Source organism: Sorghum bicolor, chromosome 3 (genome assembly GCF_000003195.3).
Source record: "Sorghum bicolor cultivar BTx623 chromosome 3, Sorghum_bicolor_NCBIv3, whole genome shotgun sequence".
Taxonomy (NCBI): Eukaryota; Viridiplantae; Streptophyta; class Magnoliopsida; order Poales; family Poaceae; genus Sorghum; species Sorghum bicolor.
This window is the reverse complement of record NC_012872.2, coordinates 50,029,212-50,051,146: the sequence shown is the minus strand read 5'-3', so window position 1 is coordinate 50,051,146 and position 21,935 is coordinate 50,029,212. Positions and strand designations below refer to the sequence as shown.

Below are 21,935 nucleotides of genomic sequence, written 5' to 3'. Positions count from 1 at the left end.
TATATATATATATATATCTTAGCTAGTAAAAAAACAAAATTTAAACGTCATAAAAAATTGACAAAAGAAAAGAGAAAAAGGTTGGCATGCAGTGTACAATTCAGTGAAATATGAAAAATAATTGAGCAATGCAAAGAGGTGGCGGCGCCAATCAAGACTAAGTTTTGATCAGTTCCCATGGCGACATGGATGCATAGTACTGGTCCCAAAGATGAGATATCGATCTCACAGGCTAGTGCATTGCCTGATGAAGTTGGGAACTGGAGGAGGCAGGACGCAGGAGGCATTTGGTTCCTCATCATGCACACACCCCAGCCCAGCTCGGATCTCCTGGTGACTGGTGAGACGCTGAGAGCCTGAGAATGCATACATATATAGGTCCCCATCAATCCTGGAGATTCTTTGGTCCTGTTACGACTTATGACACGGCGGTAGTAGTATAGGAATATATAGGATATATAACTGAAAAGCTATATGCATGATGAGCCAGACAGACAGTGAGCGCACACTCAAGCAGCTCACACGCACATAACATGTGTACAGTTGAGCCCTAGCTAGCTTCTCTGCATTGGGCGGGCCCCTACTAACTTTGCCTCTCCTCAGGTCTCAGCTATAGCAGTGCTGCATCACCAAACCCTATATAAAAGCCCGCGCGCGCCTCCTCCCTCTTCAAACCAGCTAACAAGCCTAGCTTCCATCCACTCATCATCGATCCAGAGCAAGCGATCAAGCGATCGCTAGCATTCCAGCAGCTGCGTGCATCAGCTAGCTCGATTCATCGCTTGCTCTCGATTCATCAGCTAGAGAGCTTTGGTAGCTAGGAAGAGCTAGCAGCAGAGAGAGAGAGAGAGAGAGAGAGCAAAGCCAAAGGCCGGCGAATATATATATATACAAGAGATCGATCGAATGGAGAAGCAGATGAACGTTGTGGCGAGCAGGAGGCAGCCGGGCGACTGGAGCTGCCGGTCGTGCCAGTACGTCAACTTCTGCAAGCGCGACGCGTGCCAGCGCTGCGGCGAGGCCAAGCTGGGCGCGGAGCACACGGACTACGCCGCGATGGGCGGCGACTGGGACGTCAAGCCCGGCGACTGGTACTGCTACCGCTGCAGCGTCAACAACTACGCCTCCCGCGGCAGCTGCTTCAAGTGCGGCGCCGGGAAGAACGAGTCGCCGGCCGCCGTCGCGCAGGGATGGGGGTACTCCGTCGCCGGCCAGCCCGGAATGAAGCCCGGCGACTGGATCTGCCCAAGGTGAGCGGTCCATGCGTGATCTTTGCTATAGCTAGCTAGTCTTATCTTACATGATTCTCTTGCTAATTATTATTATAGTACCTGTCTTTTGGTGTTGCATTGCTCAGCCAGAATATAGTATAATGCAGCATATATAGTGTATATTTGCATGCATGATGCATGCAGCAGTCGTTGCTCTTGTTGATTGCAGATTAACTAGTGGGGTCACTTTGTTAACTAGAGTAGAAGTATCTTTGTTTGGCAAAGGAACAAATATTTAAACAACATGCATGCAAGCATGAAACCCCGCTTCTTTCCACAAATACAGTACTAATAAAGAGAGAAAAATGTTTTATTTACTATCGAGCCCTTTCGTCGTGCAAAACTTTGCAACTCAAAAGTCCCAGCTGGAATATTCTGCCCGGCAGAATGCTGCGCTGCCAAATGGAATTTCTTGTCGTGTCGACTCTGCAATTGCTTCTAGACTAGGATAGACTAACAAGTAGTAGTAATATTATTACCAGATACTAAATTAAAGTGCATATATTATTATAATATTAATCCTTTAATTACTTGCTGGATATGCTAATAATGTTTGCTTCATCCATGTGCAGACTGGGTTGCCACGTGCAGAACTACGCCAACCGGACCGAGTGCTTCCGGTGCAGCATGCCCAAATCATACTACGGTACTCCTACTATGCCCGTGCATCCATGATCTCATGTCATCAAGCAGTCAAATGCTGGCTGGCATTACACTTGACTTGACAGTGACAGACTGCATGCTCTATATATCTAGCTAGTCCTCCCAGCTAATCCAGCAAGCTTCTCTTTTCCTTTTCAGGTTGACGGGCCGGGCAACTACATGTACACTGATGAGAAAAACAGAAAAACAAAAAAAAATAAGTTGTACGAGATCGAAGAGCTAGAAACATGCGAACTTAATGATCCGTAAACGGTCGCCACGCTATGATCGAAGACATTTAACCATTTTCCTTTCTAGTTTTTTTTTTCTTTTGAATGATGTAACCAATAACCCTCGACAACGTAACTCAGCTATGAGGGTTAGTAGTCATTTGGAAGAGCAGCAACGAACTGAAGCTAAAAAGGAGAGGAGGAATGTGAAACAAAAAAAAGAGAGTGTGAGTGTGACTGATGCCAACAATCAGTCTCTTGTTTGTCCCATCCTTTTTTCCAATATAAAAGCCGAGGTTTAAGAAAGGAAAAATGCGAGTTCCCCCCTTCACCTGCATGCTTTTTCACTCACTACTCATCCCTTTTTACAGTAATACTTATATACTAAACTTGAAAAAGGAAGCCTGATTTATCGACAAATGGAGCATGACATGGATGATTATATTCCCAATCTCCTGACTGTTTATTACCGCAATTATTCCAAAATAAAAAAATCTGCCGATAATATAAGTGATGAACACACAGACAGATGCTTTGCTTCGCCGCTAGCTAATCGGTTTATAGCATAGCATAAGCAAAAAAGCAGAGTGCTGCATTCTATTAACGGCCTGGAGGGGGGCAGTCAGTCACGGAGGCGACAGGAATTCGCGCGCCCACGAGCGAATGTTTATATATTTCCTTCGCCGGCAGCACAGGGCGCGGCGTGACGACGACGTCTTCTCTTCGAATTCGCCGCCGCAGCAGGGACATCGAGATCGATCTCCATCTCATGCATGTATGTATGTAGTTGCATGCGCGAGCCATAGCCGGATAAGATTCCGGGGACAATCATGGCCCTGCTTTACCCTCCAAAGCTAGACGAGATGCAGCGAATGGTTAGTTGCCACTTTGGGCTCCGATTACAACCTGCTGCTCAAAGTCCCCAAGGAACTGAGCCTACGTTTAGGACCGGAGGACAAAAAGCTTATTGAGCGGGCTCGGTACCTCATTTTAAATTGCTCCGATTAAATTACTTGTTCTTCTTTTCAAATAAAAAAATGACTTATTTTGAATGACTTTCTCGACTTTGGCTTGGCTCATTAGTCTTAGTTTAAAGTTGTGTCTCAAACAATTTAGGAGACTATTTCTGCCAGTTTGTTATGAAGCTAAAGCTTGAAAAACAGTACAGTTGGCTTTATTATCCAACCCTACCTGCAATGCTACTGAAATGATTTATAGAGGTTGTTACCATGCATATGTCCGTTTTTTTTTCAGGATCGCCTCACTCTTGGCTCATCACCTAGCTAAATAGTCTTCCATTTACTTTGATTAGTTATATAACCAACTCAATCGGTCATCCCGGTACATTAACCATATATAGTGTACCAATATCCGACCTTCATCCGACATTCGACTTACATCAAGTTCACATCAATACTAAAAGGAGTAAAGTTACAACACATTGTTCCAAATACTTAGTCAGCACACGGTAACACTCAGAGTACATAGTGGAAGTTTTTTAAGAATCAACATCCATTTAGTAACAAGGATTTTGCAATTTAAGTTGTAGCAAGTAATGTGGTTGGTTTTGCATAAAGGCATTTATACATATGTAAGGTGATCTTTCCAACTAAGCAAGTGTAGCATGGTTGATGAAGTAAGTGATGAGAGAGGTAGAGCTCGATCTTCAACGAGTCCATTGTTCATTACTAGTCTATAACTATAAGAATACAGCATTAGATAGTTCAAACTCTACAGAGGGGTACACATTAACCTTACCAAAGGCAAGGGACCGCCGGTATGACCCGTCGGTACATAAGGGGTATATCTATGCCTCAACCTTTCTCAAGTTTGGCCAAGGACACACATGAATGATTAGAGCATGAGCTGAGGTACTAGCCTAGTCTAGCTACTCTTCTCTACACATCACCGAGAATCCATGAGAAAACCGGTCACAGCGAAGTACTCGGCTTGCCACAACCATATATGATAAGTGGTTTGTACAAGTGTGTTCATGTCTCACTACCATGGATACACGGTCCTTAATCAGTCTAGTGAGCTACACAATTCAAGACATCTCTCCTCTTGCCAAGTTTTAGATTTTTGCTCCATCTCATGTTTCTTAGTGGGCAAACAAGTTCTACATGCACGAGGGACGACAAACCCATCATAAACTTCACTTCTACTATCTAAGAAAGCCATGCATGGATTACGTGACAATTGAATGTAAACAAGCATGGTACATGACATAAGGATCAATCACAACGTATTGAAGCACAAATAGGTACTTTAGGTAACTAGTCATATTATAACATAACATGCATTCACGTTATGCATTTGCAAATAATAGAGATGCTTAGGAGCCTAAGTCTCGGGTTGTGGTGGCTCAACTTTGGTCATAGTGGTCTCATCGGTTGGGGTCTCTTTCCTCATGAGGTTCATCACTATAAATGCATGATGTGAATGAGTGCAATGAAGTAAGCCTAATGTAGATGAAATGCTTCAACGGATGTAGAATATATAGGCTAATAGTATATACAACATATGTAAACATGGGTTGTCGAGGTTCTCATGCACCGTACTAGGTGTCATGTCGAACTGTTTGTGCGATCGTGTGGTTGAACAATAGGAATGTTGTGGTAGAACCTGGCTATTCCAGTGCCTAAGTATTGGTTTTCTTAGACCATTCATCATCATTCACATGATCATTTTCTAAAAGTGCTAGCTTCGAGAAAACTTGGGATGACTTATTGAAATGGTTTGGTGGTTCTGTGAGTTTGTTGAAGAGTGCATAGCTTTGTGCTAAAAACACTAAGTGTGCGGTCTAGCGGACCGTCCATGCATACAGAAAGATCATCCACGCGTGCAAGTACAAACTTGGTTCTCTCGGTTTTTTGCTAGAAATATTCCTCGGACTGTCCTAGTTCTCCTAGACCATACTAGGAATATTTAAGGGTTTGTGAAGCAAATCGAAATATCAGGTGCTCGTGCAAACCATCTAGACATGACTGCTGGACCGTCCGTGAGAACACAGTTTATGTGTTCTTAGGACTTTGAAAATGAAATCCACATCTAAGATTATTGCATGTATAAGCCAAGTTTTTGGAGGTGTTCCTAGGGTTCTATAGAGCATATCTAGCTAGGTAGATTGAGCTACATCGCATCCATTCATCAAATCTTCCATTCAATGGCTTTCTAGGTGATGAACTAGCTAGATTTCCATTTCTATGATCTCTAGGTGATGATGTTTGAGATTGAGCTTACCAAGGGGCTAGAGGACACGCAACATAAGCCTTTAGTGAGATGAGAAAGGCTCAGCCCGTGTGAAACGTCGTAATATAGCTAGAGGGGGTGAATATCCTATTTAAAAATCTACAAAGCACTAGAGAAAAGATTAGTACAACAGATGGCGTAATGTAATTTTTCTCTAGCTCTATAAGGGTTGCAAGCCATGTAACCAACAATTCTAGTTTCTAAGATCACTAGGCACACAAGAGCTATGTTACTACAATGTAAACTAATGAGCTAAGCAACACAAGGCAAGGCTAGCAACTAAGGTAATTACACTACTTTATGAGAAACTAAATGGAGACGATGTGAACTTTATACTGCCGTGTAGAGGATGAACCAATCACTAAAATATGATCAATCACCGGGAGAATACCAATCAAACACAATTGAGACACCATTTTTTCTTCTGAGGTTCACGTGCTTGTCAGCATGCTAGTCCTCGTTGTGTCGACCAACACTTGGTGGTTTGGTGGCTAAGAGGTGTAGCATGAACCTCGTCCTCAGTAGGACACCACAAAAACCTACCAGAAGTGAGGTAGCTAAATGACACTCACAATCTACTAGATTTGCCTTTGGCTCTCCACTGGAGAAGGCACAAGAACCCCTCACAATCACCGGGGGATGGCCACGAACAATCACCAACTCGTGTTGATGCTCCTTCGCTACTCCAAGCCATCTAGGTGGTGGAAACCACCAAGAGTAACAAGAAAACCGCAGCCACAATGATCCTCAAGTGCCACTAGATGCAATCACTCATGCAAATGCACTTGGAATCACTCCCAATCTCACTATGATGATGAATCAATGATGGAGATGACCGGGAGGTGTTTGTTTAGGCTCACACAAGGATGTCAAGTATATCAAAGTGCCAAGAGAGTGAGCCCCAAGCCACCCAAACACTATTTATAAGCCCCCTCAATGAATAGAGCCGTTAGGCTCTAGAAACAGCCTCTGTCAGGGGCATTGGACACGCCGACGCTAGACATTGGATGTAGCCCCAGCGCCCGATGCTGCCGTGATAGTGCCGTTAGATCACTGCCAAGTGTCCTCACTCAAATGTGACCCATTGATTCCCAACAGTCACTTAAACATTGAAGTTCACAGTTGAGAGGCGTCAGACGCGTCAAGTGCTACGCAGCGGATATGCGACCCTCACACCAGACGTTACTCAGAGAGTTTAGAAACCGCTCGGGGAGGCGTTGGATGCGTCAGGCAGTAGACCATCAGACGCAGCCAACATCCAACACGCACAACACTTGAAACCCTCGCTCGCGCCCCTGCCGACATCACTACTCATTGGATGCTGAAACAATGTTCACCTTGCATCCGACGTGAACCCATTGGACACTCTAACGCTCTGCACGGACGAGTGACACTAAGTCACAACACACCGGACGTTGGACCAGCATCCGACGCCTTCGCTGCTAGCATCTGGTGAGTGTTTTCTCCTACGACTCCGCCAAACTTTCTATTGGCACAATAGAAAATAAGCATTTCATTTTCTCAAAAACTGAAAGCCCTAGTTTGCTTTTGGACAATTGATGAAACCCAAAGTACATGCTAAGTGTGTGTAGATTAGATGAGGTTGGTACATGCCAAGTGATGGAGCAAGAGATGATCATGGTGATGATGGTGATGACCACAAGATGATCAAGTGCTCAACTTGGAAAGAAGAAAGAGAAAAACAAGATCCTATGGAGATCAAGGCAACAATATTGCTTAGGGTTTTAGTTTTGGTGATCAAGACACCATAGAGGGTGTGATCACATTTAGGATAGATAGTCATACTATAAAGAGGTGAATTCTTTGGCTAAGCCGTTATCAAGTGCCACTAGGTGACATTGTTCATGTGCATGCATTTAGAACCTAGTGAACTAACGTAACTCCTTCGAAGTAGATGATTTTGAAAATGCTAACACACTTGCACATGTTTATATACACATTGTGGTGTTAGCACACTTTGAGAAGGAGGTGGAGTTTGAAGGGTAGAGAGGGGTTTGGGTTTCTCTCTCTTTCCCGCCAAGCTTGCGAGGCAGGATTTGGCGCTTTTGAGAAAATGAAGTGCATATTTTTCTATTGCACCGGTGGAAAATTTGGTGAAGTTGTGGGCACTCACCGGACGCTAGCCGCGGAGGCGTCGGACGCTGGCCTAGCGTCTGGTGTACTCTTGGTTTCTGGCGCGAGTAAAAACTTTGCATCGGACCATCCGACGGGTGGACATCAGACGCAGTCTGAACACTGTTTCTGCGTCTGACGGAGTATGACGTCAGCATCCACGTGAGCGAGCCTCTGTGGCTATGAGCATCGGACGCCAAGGAGTGTCCGGTGTGCACACGTCGGACGCGTCTGACGCTCCTGTGCGTTTGTAGGGCTCCCTGAGTAGCATCCGATGCTAAGGGGGCGCGTCTGGTGCATTGCACCTGACGCGTCCGATATGTTGTCTCTGACAATTTGAACGTTTAAGTGACCGTTGGGGATCAATGGGTCACATTTGACTGAGGACACATGGTGCAACCCATTGCGCCTATCAGGGGCCGTCACAAACTGAGGCTACGTCGGACGCCCTGAGCGTCTGACGCCCCCAACAGGGCAAGTCTCTGGCTCCTAACGGCTCTATTTGTTGAGGGGGCTTATAAATAGTTTTTGGCTGGCTTGGAGCTCATACTCTTGGCATTCTAGCATACTTGACATTCGCAAACACCTTCCACTCATCTCCTTCATAGATTAACCATCTTTGTGAGATTGGGAGAGATTCTAAGTGCATTTTCTTGAGTGATTACATATAATGGCACTTGGCGATCAATTTGGCTACGGTTTTCTTGTTACTCTTGGTGGTTGCCGCCACCTAGACAGCTTGGAGCAATGGAGGAGCATTGGCACGAGTTGGTGATTGTTCATGGCTATATCTCGGTGATTGCGAGGAGATTTGTGCCTTCCCCAGTGGAGAGCCGAAAGGTAACTCTAGTGGATTGCTCATGTCATTGAGTTACCTCACTTGTGGATCAGTTCTTGTGGTGTCCTAGTGAGGACGAGGTTCGTGCTACACCTCTTAGTCGTCGAACCACCAAGTGTTGGTCGACGTAATAGGGACGTAGCGTGTTGGGAAGCATATGAACCTCAAGAGAAAAATTGGTGTCTCAATTGTGTTTGATTGGCATTCTCCCGGTGCTTGATTGTTCATATATTTGTGATTGGTTTATCCCCTACACAGCGGTATAAATATCTCATCCTTTCCATCTACTTACCGCAAAGTAGTGTAATTAGTTTAGTTGCTAGTTTTGCTTTGTGTAAGTTAAGCTCACTAGTGTAACTTGTAGAGACTTAGTTCTTGTGTGCCTTGTGATTTTAGCAACTAGAATTGTTGGCTAGGTGGCTTGCAAACACCCCTTTAGAGCTAGAGCAAAAAACTTTGCTTTGCTATTTTCTAGCCTCTTGCTCTAGTGAGTTTGTAGAGTTTTTAAATAGGCTATTCAACCCCCTCTAGCCATATTAGGACCTTTCAAAAACACTAAATCCCGCCTCGCAAGCTCGGCAGAAGGGAGAGAGAGACCAACTCCTCTTCACCTATTCAACCCTTGCTCAAAAGTGCTAACCACCAAGTGTTACACCTTGTGCACATGTGTTAGCATATTTTTACAACCATTTTTAAGGGCTAAGTGAGCACACTAGGTTCTAAATGCATGCACATAATTGATAACACCTAGTGGCACTCGATAATCACTTAGCCAATGAATTCCCATCTTTATAGTATGGCTATCTATCCTAAATGTGATCACACCCTCTATGGTGTCTCGATCACCAAAACCAAAACTCTAAGCAATACCTTTGCCTTGATCTCCATAGGGTTTTGTTTTTTATTTCTTCTTTTCCAAGTTGAGCACTTGATCATCTTGTGGTCATCACCATGATCATCTCTTGCTCCTTCACTTAGCATGTACTAACCTCATCTAATCTACACACACTTTGGGTTTCATCAATTATCCAAAACCAAACTAGGGTTTTCACCGTGCTCCTCTGCCTTGTTCCTCCATTTCTTGAAATCTTCTCCTTCCCCTTCTTGCTAGAGTGAGGAATCTCCTCTCCCTTCTGCCCCTAACAAGGCAAGATCTCATTGTGGTCTTCTATATATGTGATCTTCATAGCCTTGCCTTTTTTCCCTCCCCTCAAAATCCTCATCCATTTTTACTTTGTGGTGTCTAGAGAGAGAGAGAGAGGAGAGCCTAGAACAAGAGAGAGTGAGTGAAAGAGAGAGTGAGTGAGGGTGAGGGGGTGTGAGAGAGTGGAGAGTGCTTCCTAGTGACTCCACTTCATGTTGGGTTGGACAGTTGGCATATCATGTGGGGCCAAGGAGCCTAGAGATGGACAACTTATTTTTATGCAAGTCATGTTCTGGTGGACGTCTGGTGGACCCCATGTCAGACCATCCACCAGTGCATAAAAGAGCTTAGTAAATGTAGAATTTTGTATGCAAGTTTTCTAAAAGTGAGTTTAAAATGCTAATGGTGTTAATGATTATGCATTAGGCATGACCCGGTCATGAAAGGTTTTCCAAGACAAAAGCACTAGAAAGTAGTACTATAAGGAATTCATGTGGTCTAGATGAGAGGGTGTGAAGGAGACATTTGGAGAATGGGCCATGCCAACCTCGCACATGAAATTTTCTCTATACATAGATTGGGGGAAAATAAAATTAAAAAATGTTTCAACCAGAATGGTTTGATGAGTTTGGAAGTTGGCTTGAAATAGAGAATCCAAAGATAGAGCATATTATTTTTGTTGTTTCTTGTTTAAAGAAAACAAGTATGTAGGATACAAAGCATTTGTTTTTGAGGGCTAGAATGGTTACCATAGGAAAGAACGACTCAAAAATTGCATGTTGGCATTGTTGGTGGATCACACTATATTGCAATGAAGAAGTGTGATGATTTGTTATAGAGAAATCAGCACATAGATGTTGTTTTGCATAATAAAAGTGAAGCATCTAAGAGGGCATATTTTACTCAATTGAATGAATCAATTGATACTGCTATGCTACTATTGAATAAAGTCTTGCATTTTCGTGGCCATGAGGAGTCAACTGAGTCTTTAAACTAAGGGAAGTTCTTGCAAGTTTATGTTTCCTCAGCAGAGCATGATCTAGACTTAGGGAAGTTAGTGGTATTGCAGGTAATAGTTGTATGGTGGCTCACAAAATCCAAACAAACATTGTTGAGTGTTTTGCAAGGGAAATTATTCCACATTCTATTCTTGAAGAACATGGAGATGACATGTTTTGCTTGCTTACTGATGATTCAAGAGATGTTTATTGGAAAGAACATATGGTATGTTGACAAATGTTGGCCTTGTACAGGTGACTGAAACTTCTTTCTGTCTCAAGCCAGTTATTGATTCTCTATTTGCAAAGTTTAAGCTAAGTTTAAAACAAGTTAGATGCCAAGGATATGATGGTCCAAGCTATATGCAAAGTGGGAGAAGACAACCGGTTCTCCAACATAAACATTATTAGTGAGCTTTCACAAAAAAAAATGGAGACATGGAAAGTCATTGTTATCCATTGGTTTATGGGTGACTTTTGAAGCTTTTGTTGGTATTGCCAATTTCTACAACAATAGTGGAGAGATGCCTTTCACACATGAAGATTGTGAAAACATATATAAGCAATTGCATGGGTGATGTGCACTTGAGTAATAAACTTATTTTCTATGTGAAGAAAGAAGATTAAAAAGTTATAAATGATATTGTGGTTAATCTCTTTATGAACATGGAAGGAAAAAGGACGTAGATTTTATTTATAAGAGGTCATCCATATATTTTCCTTTCTTCAATGAAACATTCTCTAGATTCTTTGCTTAAAAGTTTATGGTTTGTGGGGATCTTCTTTAAGGTTAGTTAGGATCTTTTAGTTGAGAATTGCATTTTGCCAATGTCAACAATGTTTTGTTTCTAATTGTGGCCTTCTCTAACTATATATTTGTGTAAATGATCAGCACTATTAGTGCTACTTCATTGGTGATATATATCATTATCACTTGTTCTCATTGTGTTAAAACCTAACCTTTATTGCTATTAAGCTACACTATTGCTTTGTCATTAGCCTGCACGACTGCCTCCCCTCCCCTGGTTCTTCTCTAGATCCGCCTGAGGCAGTCCATTAGCCGGGATGCCCTACAGACGTCAAGAGGTGTTTCTTGACCCAACCTTCTCTAGGAAAAATAATAGAGACGCCTCTTAATATGGTTTATGTAATAGTGGTATAGCACCGGTCTATGAGACATGCAGGCGTACACAACTCCACCACCAAGGTTATATATGATGCTGAAGCTAAATGGCCACAGGCGCTTACATCTAGGATTATGCCTCAAATCATCAATCCGAAACACCACCCTTTTGCGAAATTAAAATAGAAAATGTATATAAGGAAAAGTCTGACAAGGTGATGATGAGGAGAAGGAAGCATCAGAATATATAGATAGCACACAAAAGCAATGAGCATGACCATGCATATCGCTGAGCATGCACAAAGTGGAGAGTGAGTGCTTCAGTCTTAGCCTGAGTTCCTCCTGCCTTACCCTCAACAAAGGCAGCCAATTGGTGGTTTCCTTCCCCTTTGTGCCTCTGACCCTCTGGTTCCTGCATTGAGAGAAAGGGCAACCGCCACGCCACTTGTTTGGTGCAGGGCCTGCAGACAGCCTGCATCGCTGCCCGCTAATCATGCACCGCTTTTGCAGTCCCCCGTTCCAACCGCCCCCCTGCTTAGAACATTCATCTATGCCCTCTTCTCCATTCCACACCAATCAGTAGATTCTCTGGAATACCAGTGACCAGGGACCCACTACCAGCTTTCCCAGGTCAAATGCACTGTTACAACTCCTGATGACACACTGATAGCTGCCTTTTGCAGGTTCGGGCATGTAATTCTACTGTGATAGAGGAAGATCATATAGTCGCAGATGCTCTGTCTTCTCAATTGATGTCTTGAAGAATTTGTAGTGGCTGCAGCACTTACAAAGCCGTATTTATTCACCAAAAATTTTGGATACATTCTTTCTAATTTAGATAGCCATTCAACAATCTCCGCCTCCTGGCTACAAACACCAAAGCTAAATAAACACTGTGACAGCTACGGTTGCAACTTATCTGAAACGGAAAAATGTGCTCCCTGGGCGTGCCGCAGATTCGACGGTGTCTTCATTTTGTTCTACTTCTATCAACAACCTGATCTCCTGAAACATCACATCTGCAGTTAGATTCCAAGATTCTTGTTCAGAATTTCTCGTTGCAGTAGCCGAGCCACAAAATGTTTTCACATATCTGGGCTCACAGATCACAGATGGAGTCATCGGCATCTCGGTTGACTTGGTTGCAACTTGCGAGGCAGAAGCTTAATAACACAGATGAAAATGCTTATTGATGTGTTCAATCAATTAACCATCGATGATCTTGGCCGAGAGGAATCCTTCCTTTTTTATCTTATTGTAAAATTTACATATGTGCTCATCAGCAGTCAAGGTGTGTGTAAACAGCTACCACTGAAGGCCTATACGAGCAAGGAAACAGAGTAATTGGGCACATCATGGTCGTGGTGCTCGTGCGCATACGATGGCCTCTCGGACCAAGGCATCCAATGGGTCTATACATTTCTTGAGCAGAGGGTCATCATCAGGCAAAATGCCTACAAGGTCATCGGAGGCAAGGATTATCTTATTGACAGCTCTCACAAGAAGAACCTGCAGCGATACTCGCAACAGGTTTCTTGCGCCTTCCATGTCCCCCTTCCTGAATGCATCGACTGATGGTAACACTGTACGCTCCATGGAAGCTTTATCTGGACATAGTACCTCAAAACCCTGACAAACAAATTTAAACAAGAAACAATTTAACCGTATGCTCCCAATTGGATGAATGAAGAATATTATTACCAAGGAAAATATCAAATCAAATTCTTTTCCAAGCCATCTCACTAGTAGAATGAAAAAAAAAATGCCATTGGACAACTTATCATGGGACTGGCAAACTAGGAATGAACAACCTACAAATTACATTGGTCCAGCAGACCTGTAGTTATCAATCTTTTAGGGACTGAGCTTTCAGACAAAGGGAGGTATCATAAAAAGTGACTGGGGAAAAAATCTGACCATCCATCACTGACGTAGGAGCTGAGTTGTCTAATTTGTAGAAAATACATATGCAGTGATGTAGTAATTGTCGTATAGGAACTATCAAAGAAAGGTCTTGCTTCTAATAGAACGCCTGGGCAAAGCACCAAGGTCGAAAATAAAATTTCATTCAACATCCTGCTAGTTCGTTTTTCCAGATATATAAAAAAAACCACAAAGCACAGATACTGCTTTTCTTTTAGACTAAAAGGGATCAGCCTAACTTATATGAAAAGCCAACATAATACCTCTTTACTTACATTAAAGTGGAGATATAGACTATCATTTCGTTCAAAAAGAAAGATATTATCATTAAGCATACGGTAATTGATGAAAAAGAAGATGTTTACCTGGCTCTCCAACTTGTCTAGATAACAGTTTGTAGCCAATGTATTGTCAGTGGACAGAACTCCTACACGGACATTACTTCCATACTCAACAGGTTTCAAGTTAGCTGCTTTGAGTTCCTTTACAACGCAATCACCAACATGGAGGAATGGAACCGAGCAACCCTGTGAAATCTCATGGTGCCAGGCATGTAAGAACTGGCATGGCATAACAATACAGCATGCTCCAGATTGCTCCAAGAAGAGCCTCTTCTGCCTAATCTTCCCAAGAGCAATACTGCAGCCAGAAGTGGATTGGGTTCCAGATGGCAACAGCTCTTTCTTGACAAGAGGATCATTGCAGATGATGAATGGAGGTGCCTCTTCTCCACCTCTAGTGCTCCAACTCACAAATTTCTCTAAAAATCTGAGGGATGAAGAGGAAGACGCACCCATTACTCCAGCTGCGCCTGATGGATGACAAGTCCCAATGTAAGGTCCACTTCTTGAAGCTGAGGAACTTGCATCCAAATTCTTTGGTTCAGAGGGATCAATTGCATGGTCAGTCTTGAGAACAATTGGAGATGGTCTTGCATTATAAACAAAACGTGAAGACTGGGACCTACAAGAGGCCCATCTTCTTCGTGAACCACCCACACGATGTAGCGAATCAGATAAGCAGCAACGGGGATATACGGGTACGCTCCTGCAAGAACAGGTTTTGAATCACTGTGTCAAAGCTGTGGCATTCTAGATCACAGACACTAAGCAACAGTAAACACAAAGCTGAATTCCAAGAAGTAGCAAGCAGAAACTGACCTCTGTAAAGACATCTGAACCATGGGAGTCGGGGTCTGTGAAGTCTGAACACCAGTCTAGTGATGGTGTGTAGGGAGAGTGGCGAAGGATGCAACTGGAGAGGCAGAACTAGAATTGGGAGATTATACCTCTTCTTCCCAGAAGACAGATGACCATAGTGGAAGCTGTATGTATTTTGTTGGTGGAAGGCTGGTCTTAGATCTTAACAGCTATTAACTAGTAGTAAACAAGGACAATATGAAATGCACGTGTATTACTCAGACTGGCTAACAATAACAATCATTATTCCAGCAGGAAGGAGGGAACAGACAGAGAGGAATCTCAATTATTGAACTGGAATGGAGATGTTTGTTTTATCTTTTATGAGGAGGGCTCTAACCAAGAGGAAGCAATGTGGAAGATTGTGACTGGTGACTTGGAAACTGCCTCACATCTCAACCAAAGAAGGTTATCTCTTCAGCTCACAGCAAACATCAACTTCCATCTCCACTGGCATTGTTGGCTTCTAAAGATTCACCATCAGGCTTTTCAGCTGTTAAAAAGGGTAGTAAAAAAATCATAGCCCCAGTTTTTCGTCGGCAAAAAAGCAAGAAAGGAAGCGTACAAGATATAGACAACCCCAAGGGACAATACTCACATGATAGTGGGGCTCATCTCATCTCTCCACATGTGGTGTAATCATCTGCCACTGCCAGACGTCAATAGAGAGCAAAAGACAGGGCAACAAGAGCCACTTGCAGTTGCATATGCAGCCTTGTAGTTACTGGACAATACAACAGTACAAATGCTAGGAGCATAGGACAGCAATATTGCTGCAAATTATGGACCACCTTGTAAATTGGGAAAAGGTGTAACCACTGCATGTGTCCTCGTTTGCTCACTTCAATCTGTCTGATTGATGTTTATCAGCTGGCAGTTCTGAACAATTTCTTTAATAACTCAAATACCATGACCCCAAAATGAAAATCCAAACACAGAAGAATAACAACTAACCCAGAATCTGTCAGGAAATTACAACTTTCCATCCTTGTGATAAATAGACTACAATCTTATTGGACACAAAATAGAACTGAACTAAACCTGCCTAAACAGCAGGACTTTTGGGGGGAACAAAGATTTAGCTGTTTTTGGTAAACATGACAGAGAGCATGGCCTTGTGAACTGTTAATACAAGGTAGAAATCTGAATGTTACAGTATGTGAGATATACACCAAAAACATCCTCAGGTCATCCTCAAACCTGTTTTTTTCACATAAATAAATATTTGGAATGAGTTACAAGGATTAAAATTGTAATAGGGTCTACTTCAGTTTTGACTTGGCAGAACTTTTCAGTGGCTTCGCGATAGAAACAGGAGGACTACTTCTTGCTGTCTTCTTTACATTGTAAGTTATTGACATGAAAGCACATATAAGTGCAATCAAAATAGTTGGGTAGACATAAGTTGATTGAGTTGGATCGCTGTTCACTGGCTTCCCAAATAGTGCATCTTTCACCAGACCCCAGATAACCAAAAGGGTACCAAACAAAGTCATCCTCCCAGGATTTATGATGCCAATGAGCGCTCCGGCAACACAGAAGTAGCTTCCTGCAAGTATCTGATCAAGGAGAGAGACCGTTATTTAAAGAGTTCAAGCATTGTGCAAGAAAAAGTTGTAGACTGGTTATAAAAAAACACCTCTAGACGCTGAAGATCAACTACTGCAGAAGCATTTTTGGCTTCTGTCAGGTTGTACATGTCAAACAGGTCACTCCAACTCGGAAATGTCTTGCTTTTAGTTAGGCTGCTCACGATAGCTCCAGGGTAGAGCATGGCCTTCACAACAGCTGGTGGGAATATCTCATTTGAGACCAACTGAGACGATGTGACTTGAATAGGAGTTGTGCATGTGCCTGCTCTACAAGGGACCCTGAAATGCCAGAAGCAAGCGAAATCCCCTTAGCACATTATGTTCCTGCTCATAAAATTACTCCAACTCTTCTAATCCTTCCAATTAACTCCTATACACAATGACCATTAAATTCTATTAAAAAATGCAAACATCAATATAAGGGTTCAGTAGGAAAAAAGTAGTGAAACTAGGTTATTGTACACTTAAGTCAGGCTGGGCACTTTTTCACCGAAAACCGAACCACACTGAGCCACCGAAATGTCGGTTTTTTCGGTTCAGAGTTTTGATTTCAGTTTTCATCCTTGGGAAGTTTGGCCCTCGGTTCAGCTACGGTTTCAGGATCCAATCCAACCGAGTAACCAAACAAACCGAAGACGCATGTTGTTCGTAGCTTTTCTGAAGGAACCGCACACCTAATAAGCCCACCAGCGGACTAGCCCACTACGGCCCAACACACCAACACACTCAGGAGTTAGCACCAACCGGCAATCCCATCCACCGTAGGTTCCAAAACCTTATCCTCTTCTTCGGTCCTTCAGCGGCGACGGGAGTTGCATCTGCACGAGCGTGCTCGTGTGAGTGGATGAGGGGCGAGGGGCGACGGCAGGCCAGCAGCGGCAGCAGTGGCGGCATCTATGCGAGGGGCAGAGCATGCGGTGGCAGGCCGAGGCTGGCGGCAGCGATGGCGGCATCTAGGCAAGGGACGGAGCATGCGGCAGCGGCGTCTATGTGAGCGGCGCCAACTCCTATCCTCTTCTGCAATGGGCAAGGCCACGAGGGGTGGCGGCCATGGATCTGTGCAGAAGCTGCTAGAAGGTGGTCATGCGAGCACATGGCCGCGTGACGGTGGCCATGGAAGTGGCATGTCCAAGTTTGGGAACTTCGGTGAAAACCGAACTCCAAACCGAAACCAAAATTGTCAGTTCCTTGATTTACCATGCGCCGATCGGTTGCTGTAACTCAAACCGAAGTTTACTCCCACCGAACAAACCGAACCAAAGCGTCGGTTTAAACCAACGCCCAGGCTGACACTTAAGGAAACATAAAATATATGAAAAGAAAGGCAAGATATTTCTCTATGAATTTAAAGAAAAATGTTTGTAGAACATTGATAATTCCAGAATATATTTGAAACTGAACCACAGGTCCAACAAAGTTACTCAAGAATGATAGCAAATTCCAGTGCAAGTACACTCCTAGAGAAAGAAGTCGAACAATCCAGCATAGTTCAAGTCGAGGGTTCTCAGAATTTAAATGCTGCCTCCCAGGCTGCCAGAACCTGAAGATATTTTTCTTCACACATTTACTCTTTGATTTGGCCATTTTAAGTACCTCTTTGGTGGCTTGATTGCTTGAAGTAGAATGCATACTGGTTTAGCTCAAATGCAGATATTAACTCAAATTTCATCATCAGATTTAATTATCTTCTTTTTTCACATTATGGGGGTGTTTATATTGTCAAATGCAATAAGGCATGCACCAAGGGTATAAGACGGATCTCCTTTTGCTGTTTTGACAATTTTTATTCACCACAAGCAGAGTATAACAATTCTCCCATGCTTTTGTTCTTTCTTCTTTTATCTTGCAACCATGACCAACATGTGCTAAAATCAAACCCTAGTGGAAGTCAGCTCTAGTTGCAACAAAAAGTATTCCTCATTCTGTAAGAATATAAACACAAGCTGCCAGAATTTTCTACGAAAAAGTAGATAATCTCATGTTGCCTTCTTGCTTTTTCTCAAAATTGGCTCCCAGCCTCCCATCCCATCCAAAAGGCCTACAGAAACTTTAAGAAGGCTTAAACACTGTCGAAATCCAGAAACTGCTGCATCCTAAGGTTTCCAGTCACTGAAGTGTACTTGGGCGGGTGTGTCGGTTGGTTTATGAAAGTTGATGGTACTTTTTCATATGATGGTACTCCCTCTGGTCAAAAATAACACATTTGAGTTTGCATGGTCTTGAATGCATATCTTCGACCAATAGTTTCTTCTAGAATATACTCTCAAGTCTTAAAATCCTACAAATTTAAGAGTTCCTGCAGGTATTTCGAATACTAATGTACAAATATAACTTACATGTTTCCAAACTAAACAATGTAATAGTAATTGGAGTTTATAGTCCTAAAGGTTTGACCCAACACTGTTGTGACCAGAGGTAATAGTAAATTATGGTGAACAGCAGTTCTTAGGAATGATAGTAAATTATGATCCAGGTAAACTGCTGGGAAAAGAAGCAGAACAATCCATACATACATATCCATTGTTAAAATCCAGTCAAGGATTCTCTAAATTTAACTGCTGCCTGATGGAGCATGGAGAAAACATTTTTCATATCTCACTCTTCAATCTGGCCACTGCTATTGGCATCTTTGGTGTTTGGAGTGGAATGTATACTATGCTTAGCTCAAACACAGATATCTTATGAAAGTTATTTTAAGTTTCTTCATCATAATTTACTGCATTTTACTATCGTTTACCATCAATATGTTGGGCAAATGATCGTCAGTGGGCCGCAGGCAGGTAGGAGGATTGGATGAGCTCTCCACTAAAGTTTGAGCAAGGTGTGCTATCAGCTGCACATGTTTTCAAGTGAGAAAAGAATAACTCCTTGTTACCGAATGTTATGTGTTATGCTGGTAACGACTTTGCTTTGAGAGTAGGCAAGTTAGACGAGTAATTCACCTGGTGTGGTGTTTCATGTGGTTTCGTGAGCAGATGGCCAGATGCTGATCTTTTAATTTGGGGCTGTAAACTCTATAACCTTTGTCTTGTGCAATGCATATATGGACAGGGGCTAAGTCCCTTAAATCTAGAAAATGTGTTGGGCAATAATGCACAATCAGAGGTAACCCACTCATGCTGCAGTCTTTTATTATGCGTGTGTTGCAGTCACTGATTTGAACAAAAAAAAATCGCATGCAGAGTCAATCAATATCCTTTCACCCCATGCTTCTGTTTTACTTCACTGCAATCATGCATTAACATGTATCCTGCTGGCAGTCTGTTGTTTATGTGCATAAATGTTAAATATGAAGAGGTACTCAAAGTTCAAGGCGAATGGAGTTGAGCCACATTAAAATTGTTGGTTGGCACTTTGCACAAGAAAGCTGATGGTACCCGTTGCTATTTTTGCAATCTAAAGCTGGTACTTGCAGCTCCTCACCAGTAGCATTTGATTGAAACATTCCACAGCTTTCCGTTCTTTAGACGGCAATCACAACAAGCACCAGGACCAATAGAATTGATCGCTAAGGTTTCCACAACAAGGTATCGAAATAAAATACAACTGCAATGAATCAGAAATACAGCGTTCAACACCCCTCTATGCAAAGTTAAGTTGCAGACATAAGTAAAAGTCTGCGAGTACTAGTGATGAGTGAGTCGATAATGGATCTAGCAATCTAAATCTAAGAGAACTGAACAATTTATGGGGAAAGCAAACCATCTATCTGGTTGATTATTGCACCGGGGAGTTGATGGAAGGGAGCGTTCCAGCGATTCATTACCGACCTGAACAGCGGGATCTGGAGCATGATGAGGAGGAAGAAGACTCGGGAGGCGTAGATGGAGATCCGACGGCTCGTCCAACCGCCGCCCACCCGCCGGCGCTGCACCTCGACCGCCCCCGGCCCCGCCAGCGTCGGCGCCGACGAGCTCGGCTTCGCCGCCGCCTTCTCTCTCCTCGTCTGTGGCGCCATGGGTCGCCTACACCGCCGGCTTCCTGCTGCTTTCGTTACCAAATCATGGTCGTGACGAGCCAAGGCGCGGGTTAAACAACAGCTTCAACGGATCGGGTTAGATAGGTTAACTATTAATTAATGGATCGAATTATCGCATCAGGTGATGATTGGGGAACATAATGCTGGAAAGTACTCCCTTCGTCTCAAAAAGTATCGTTTTAGAATTTTATAGACATTTTATTTTATCATTTATTTTATTCAAAATTTTTACATAAATATTATATATTTTGTTAAGACTTATTTTATCATTAGAAATACTTTACCCATGATTAATTTATTTTATAATTTATATAAAATTTTTGAATAAGACGAACAGTCAAACACGATATCTAAAAATAAAAAACATCACTCTCTTTTTGAGACGGAGAGAGTAGGTTTCTTTCAAAAAATTCTGAAAAGTTGGCCGATTGATTGGCCTCAAATAATTGTTCTCAAGGCCCAAAGGAGAGCAAAGGGAGGACTGGCCGATTGATTGGGCTCAAATAGTTGTTCTCAAGGCCCAAGGGAGAGCAAAGGGAGGACTGTTGTTTGAGTTAGGGCTTGTTTGGTTTTCTTGCTAAATTTTAGCTAACTAAAATTATTTTAGTTACTCTTGGGTGACTAATAAAACTAAACTATTTTAGCTTTTTTAGTCAATGTGTTTGAAACTTTAGCTATTAAAGTGACTAAAGTTTAGCTAGGTAAAATTTAGCAAGGAGAACCAAAGAGAGCCTTAGATTCTGCTCTCTTCATTTTCTATTTTCATTTTCTACTTTCAGTCATGACTTTTCAGACAAACGAACAGACTCGAATGTAACCCGGTGCACGAATTAGAGTATGTTTGTTTGGGCTTAACTTTTAGTTTTGTAGCTTTTGGTTTTGCATTTGTGAAAGGTGGCTTGTGCAGTTTGGCATCCCAGCTTCCTCCCCCCATCGATTTGGCCACATGCCCTCATCTATGAGTAGGTGGGGTGAGCATGGTGTTGATGATCATTTTGTCATGATTTTGTATGGTTAAAATCGTCAACAAAATGTCACAGATGAAAGGAATCAAGCAAAGTGTGACCTTATTTATGTAAATAACTTGGTTTGATATGTACACGGAGTATATATTTGAATGTAGGGATAAATGGAGCAAAGCAAAGACTGTGGGCCCACATAGGGGGTCGGTCGACCCTCCATGTGGGGGCCTAGGGGTCCAATCAATGTGATAAGCAAAGAAACACATTATATGCAAGGCACAAGGATTGATGGACTCATAACTATGAAGAATTCAACATGACAATAGTTCAGAGCTCGCTGCTGAAGTGGCGCTGAGGTGGACAAATCAGGGAATTCTGGGCGACGTGTACTCTTTCTCCTGCGCGGAAGGATCTTGTGTGTGTAGGAGTAAATCACTCACACCTCACCATGACAAATGGACCAAGCACCCACAAGAGCAAGAGGACCCATAGATCACTAGGGGAGGTCGACGGACCACTCCCCCTAGGTTGGGCGAGCCCCACGGGGCCCACTGACCTCCATCTTCTATCCATGCAAGGAAACACACCTTCGCTCCAACTTCACCCTTGATTTAATGGTTGTCGGATCCATGAGGTTTGGAGCATTTGG

At 42.9% G+C, this 21,935-nt stretch overlaps 3 protein-coding genes across 3 annotated transcripts; 1 reads left to right on the top strand and 2 right to left on the bottom strand.

Annotated features, from left to right (window-relative positions):
• LOC8075473 (zinc finger Ran-binding domain-containing protein 2) lies at positions 572 to 2,474 on the top strand. Its single transcript, XM_002457946.2, has 3 exons — positions 572 to 1,250; positions 1,844 to 1,917; positions 2,073 to 2,474. Exons 1-3 carry the CDS (start codon positions 907 to 909, stop codon positions 2,075 to 2,077), a joined length of 423 nt encoding a protein of 140 aa, XP_002457991.2. The 5' UTR covers positions 572 to 906; the 3' UTR covers positions 2,078 to 2,474.
• LOC8075472 lies at positions 11,784 to 15,555 on the bottom strand. Its single transcript, XM_002455731.2, has 4 exons — positions 15,352 to 15,555; positions 14,715 to 15,246; positions 13,920 to 14,601; positions 11,784 to 13,260 (listed from the first exon to the last, which is right to left on the bottom strand). Exons 2-4 carry the CDS (start codon positions 14,735 to 14,737, stop codon positions 12,985 to 12,987), a joined length of 981 nt encoding a protein of 326 aa, XP_002455776.1. The 5' UTR covers positions 14,738 to 15,246; positions 15,352 to 15,555; the 3' UTR covers positions 11,784 to 12,984.
• LOC8075471 lies at positions 15,716 to 20,432 on the bottom strand. The gene is made up of 3 exons (XM_002455730.2): positions 20,116 to 20,432; positions 16,393 to 16,624; positions 15,716 to 16,312 (listed from the first exon to the last, which is right to left on the bottom strand). Exons 1-3 carry the CDS (start codon positions 20,301 to 20,303, stop codon positions 16,016 to 16,018), a joined length of 717 nt encoding a protein of 238 aa, XP_002455775.1. The 5' UTR covers positions 20,304 to 20,432; the 3' UTR covers positions 15,716 to 16,015.

Bases quoted from the DNA above. Each gene is read 5' to 3' on its own strand.
- LOC8075472 (XM_002455731.2), bottom strand. From the start codon at position 14,737: ATGGTTCAGATGTCTTTACAGAG. The intron at 14,602-14,714 runs GTCAGTTTCTGC...CTGTTCTTGCAG, and splicing joins GTTCAGATGTCTTTACAGAG to GAGCGTACCCGTATATCCCC. The intron at 13,261-13,919 runs GTAAACATCTTC...TTTGTTTGTCAG, and splicing joins TAGACAAGTTGGAGAGCCAG to GGTTTTGAGGTACTATGTCC.
- LOC8075473 (XM_002457946.2), top strand. From the start codon at position 907: ATGGAGAAGCAGATGAACGTTGTGGCGAGCAGGAGGCAGCCGGGCGAC. The intron at 1,251-1,843 runs GTGAGCGGTCCA...ATCCATGTGCAG, and splicing joins GGCGACTGGATCTGCCCAAG to ACTGGGTTGCCACGTGCAGA.
- LOC8075471 (XM_002455730.2), bottom strand. From the start codon at position 20,303: ATGGCGCCACAGACGAGGAGAGAGAAGGCGGCGGCGAAGCCGAGCTCG. The intron at 16,625-20,115 runs GTCGGTAATGAA...CTGGCATTTCAG, and splicing joins CTCCAGATCCCGCTGTTCAG to GGTCCCTTGTAGAGCAGGCA. The intron at 16,313-16,392 runs GTGTTTTTTTAT...CTCCTTGATCAG, and splicing joins TTGATCTTCAGCGTCTAGAG to ATACTTGCAGGAAGCTACTT.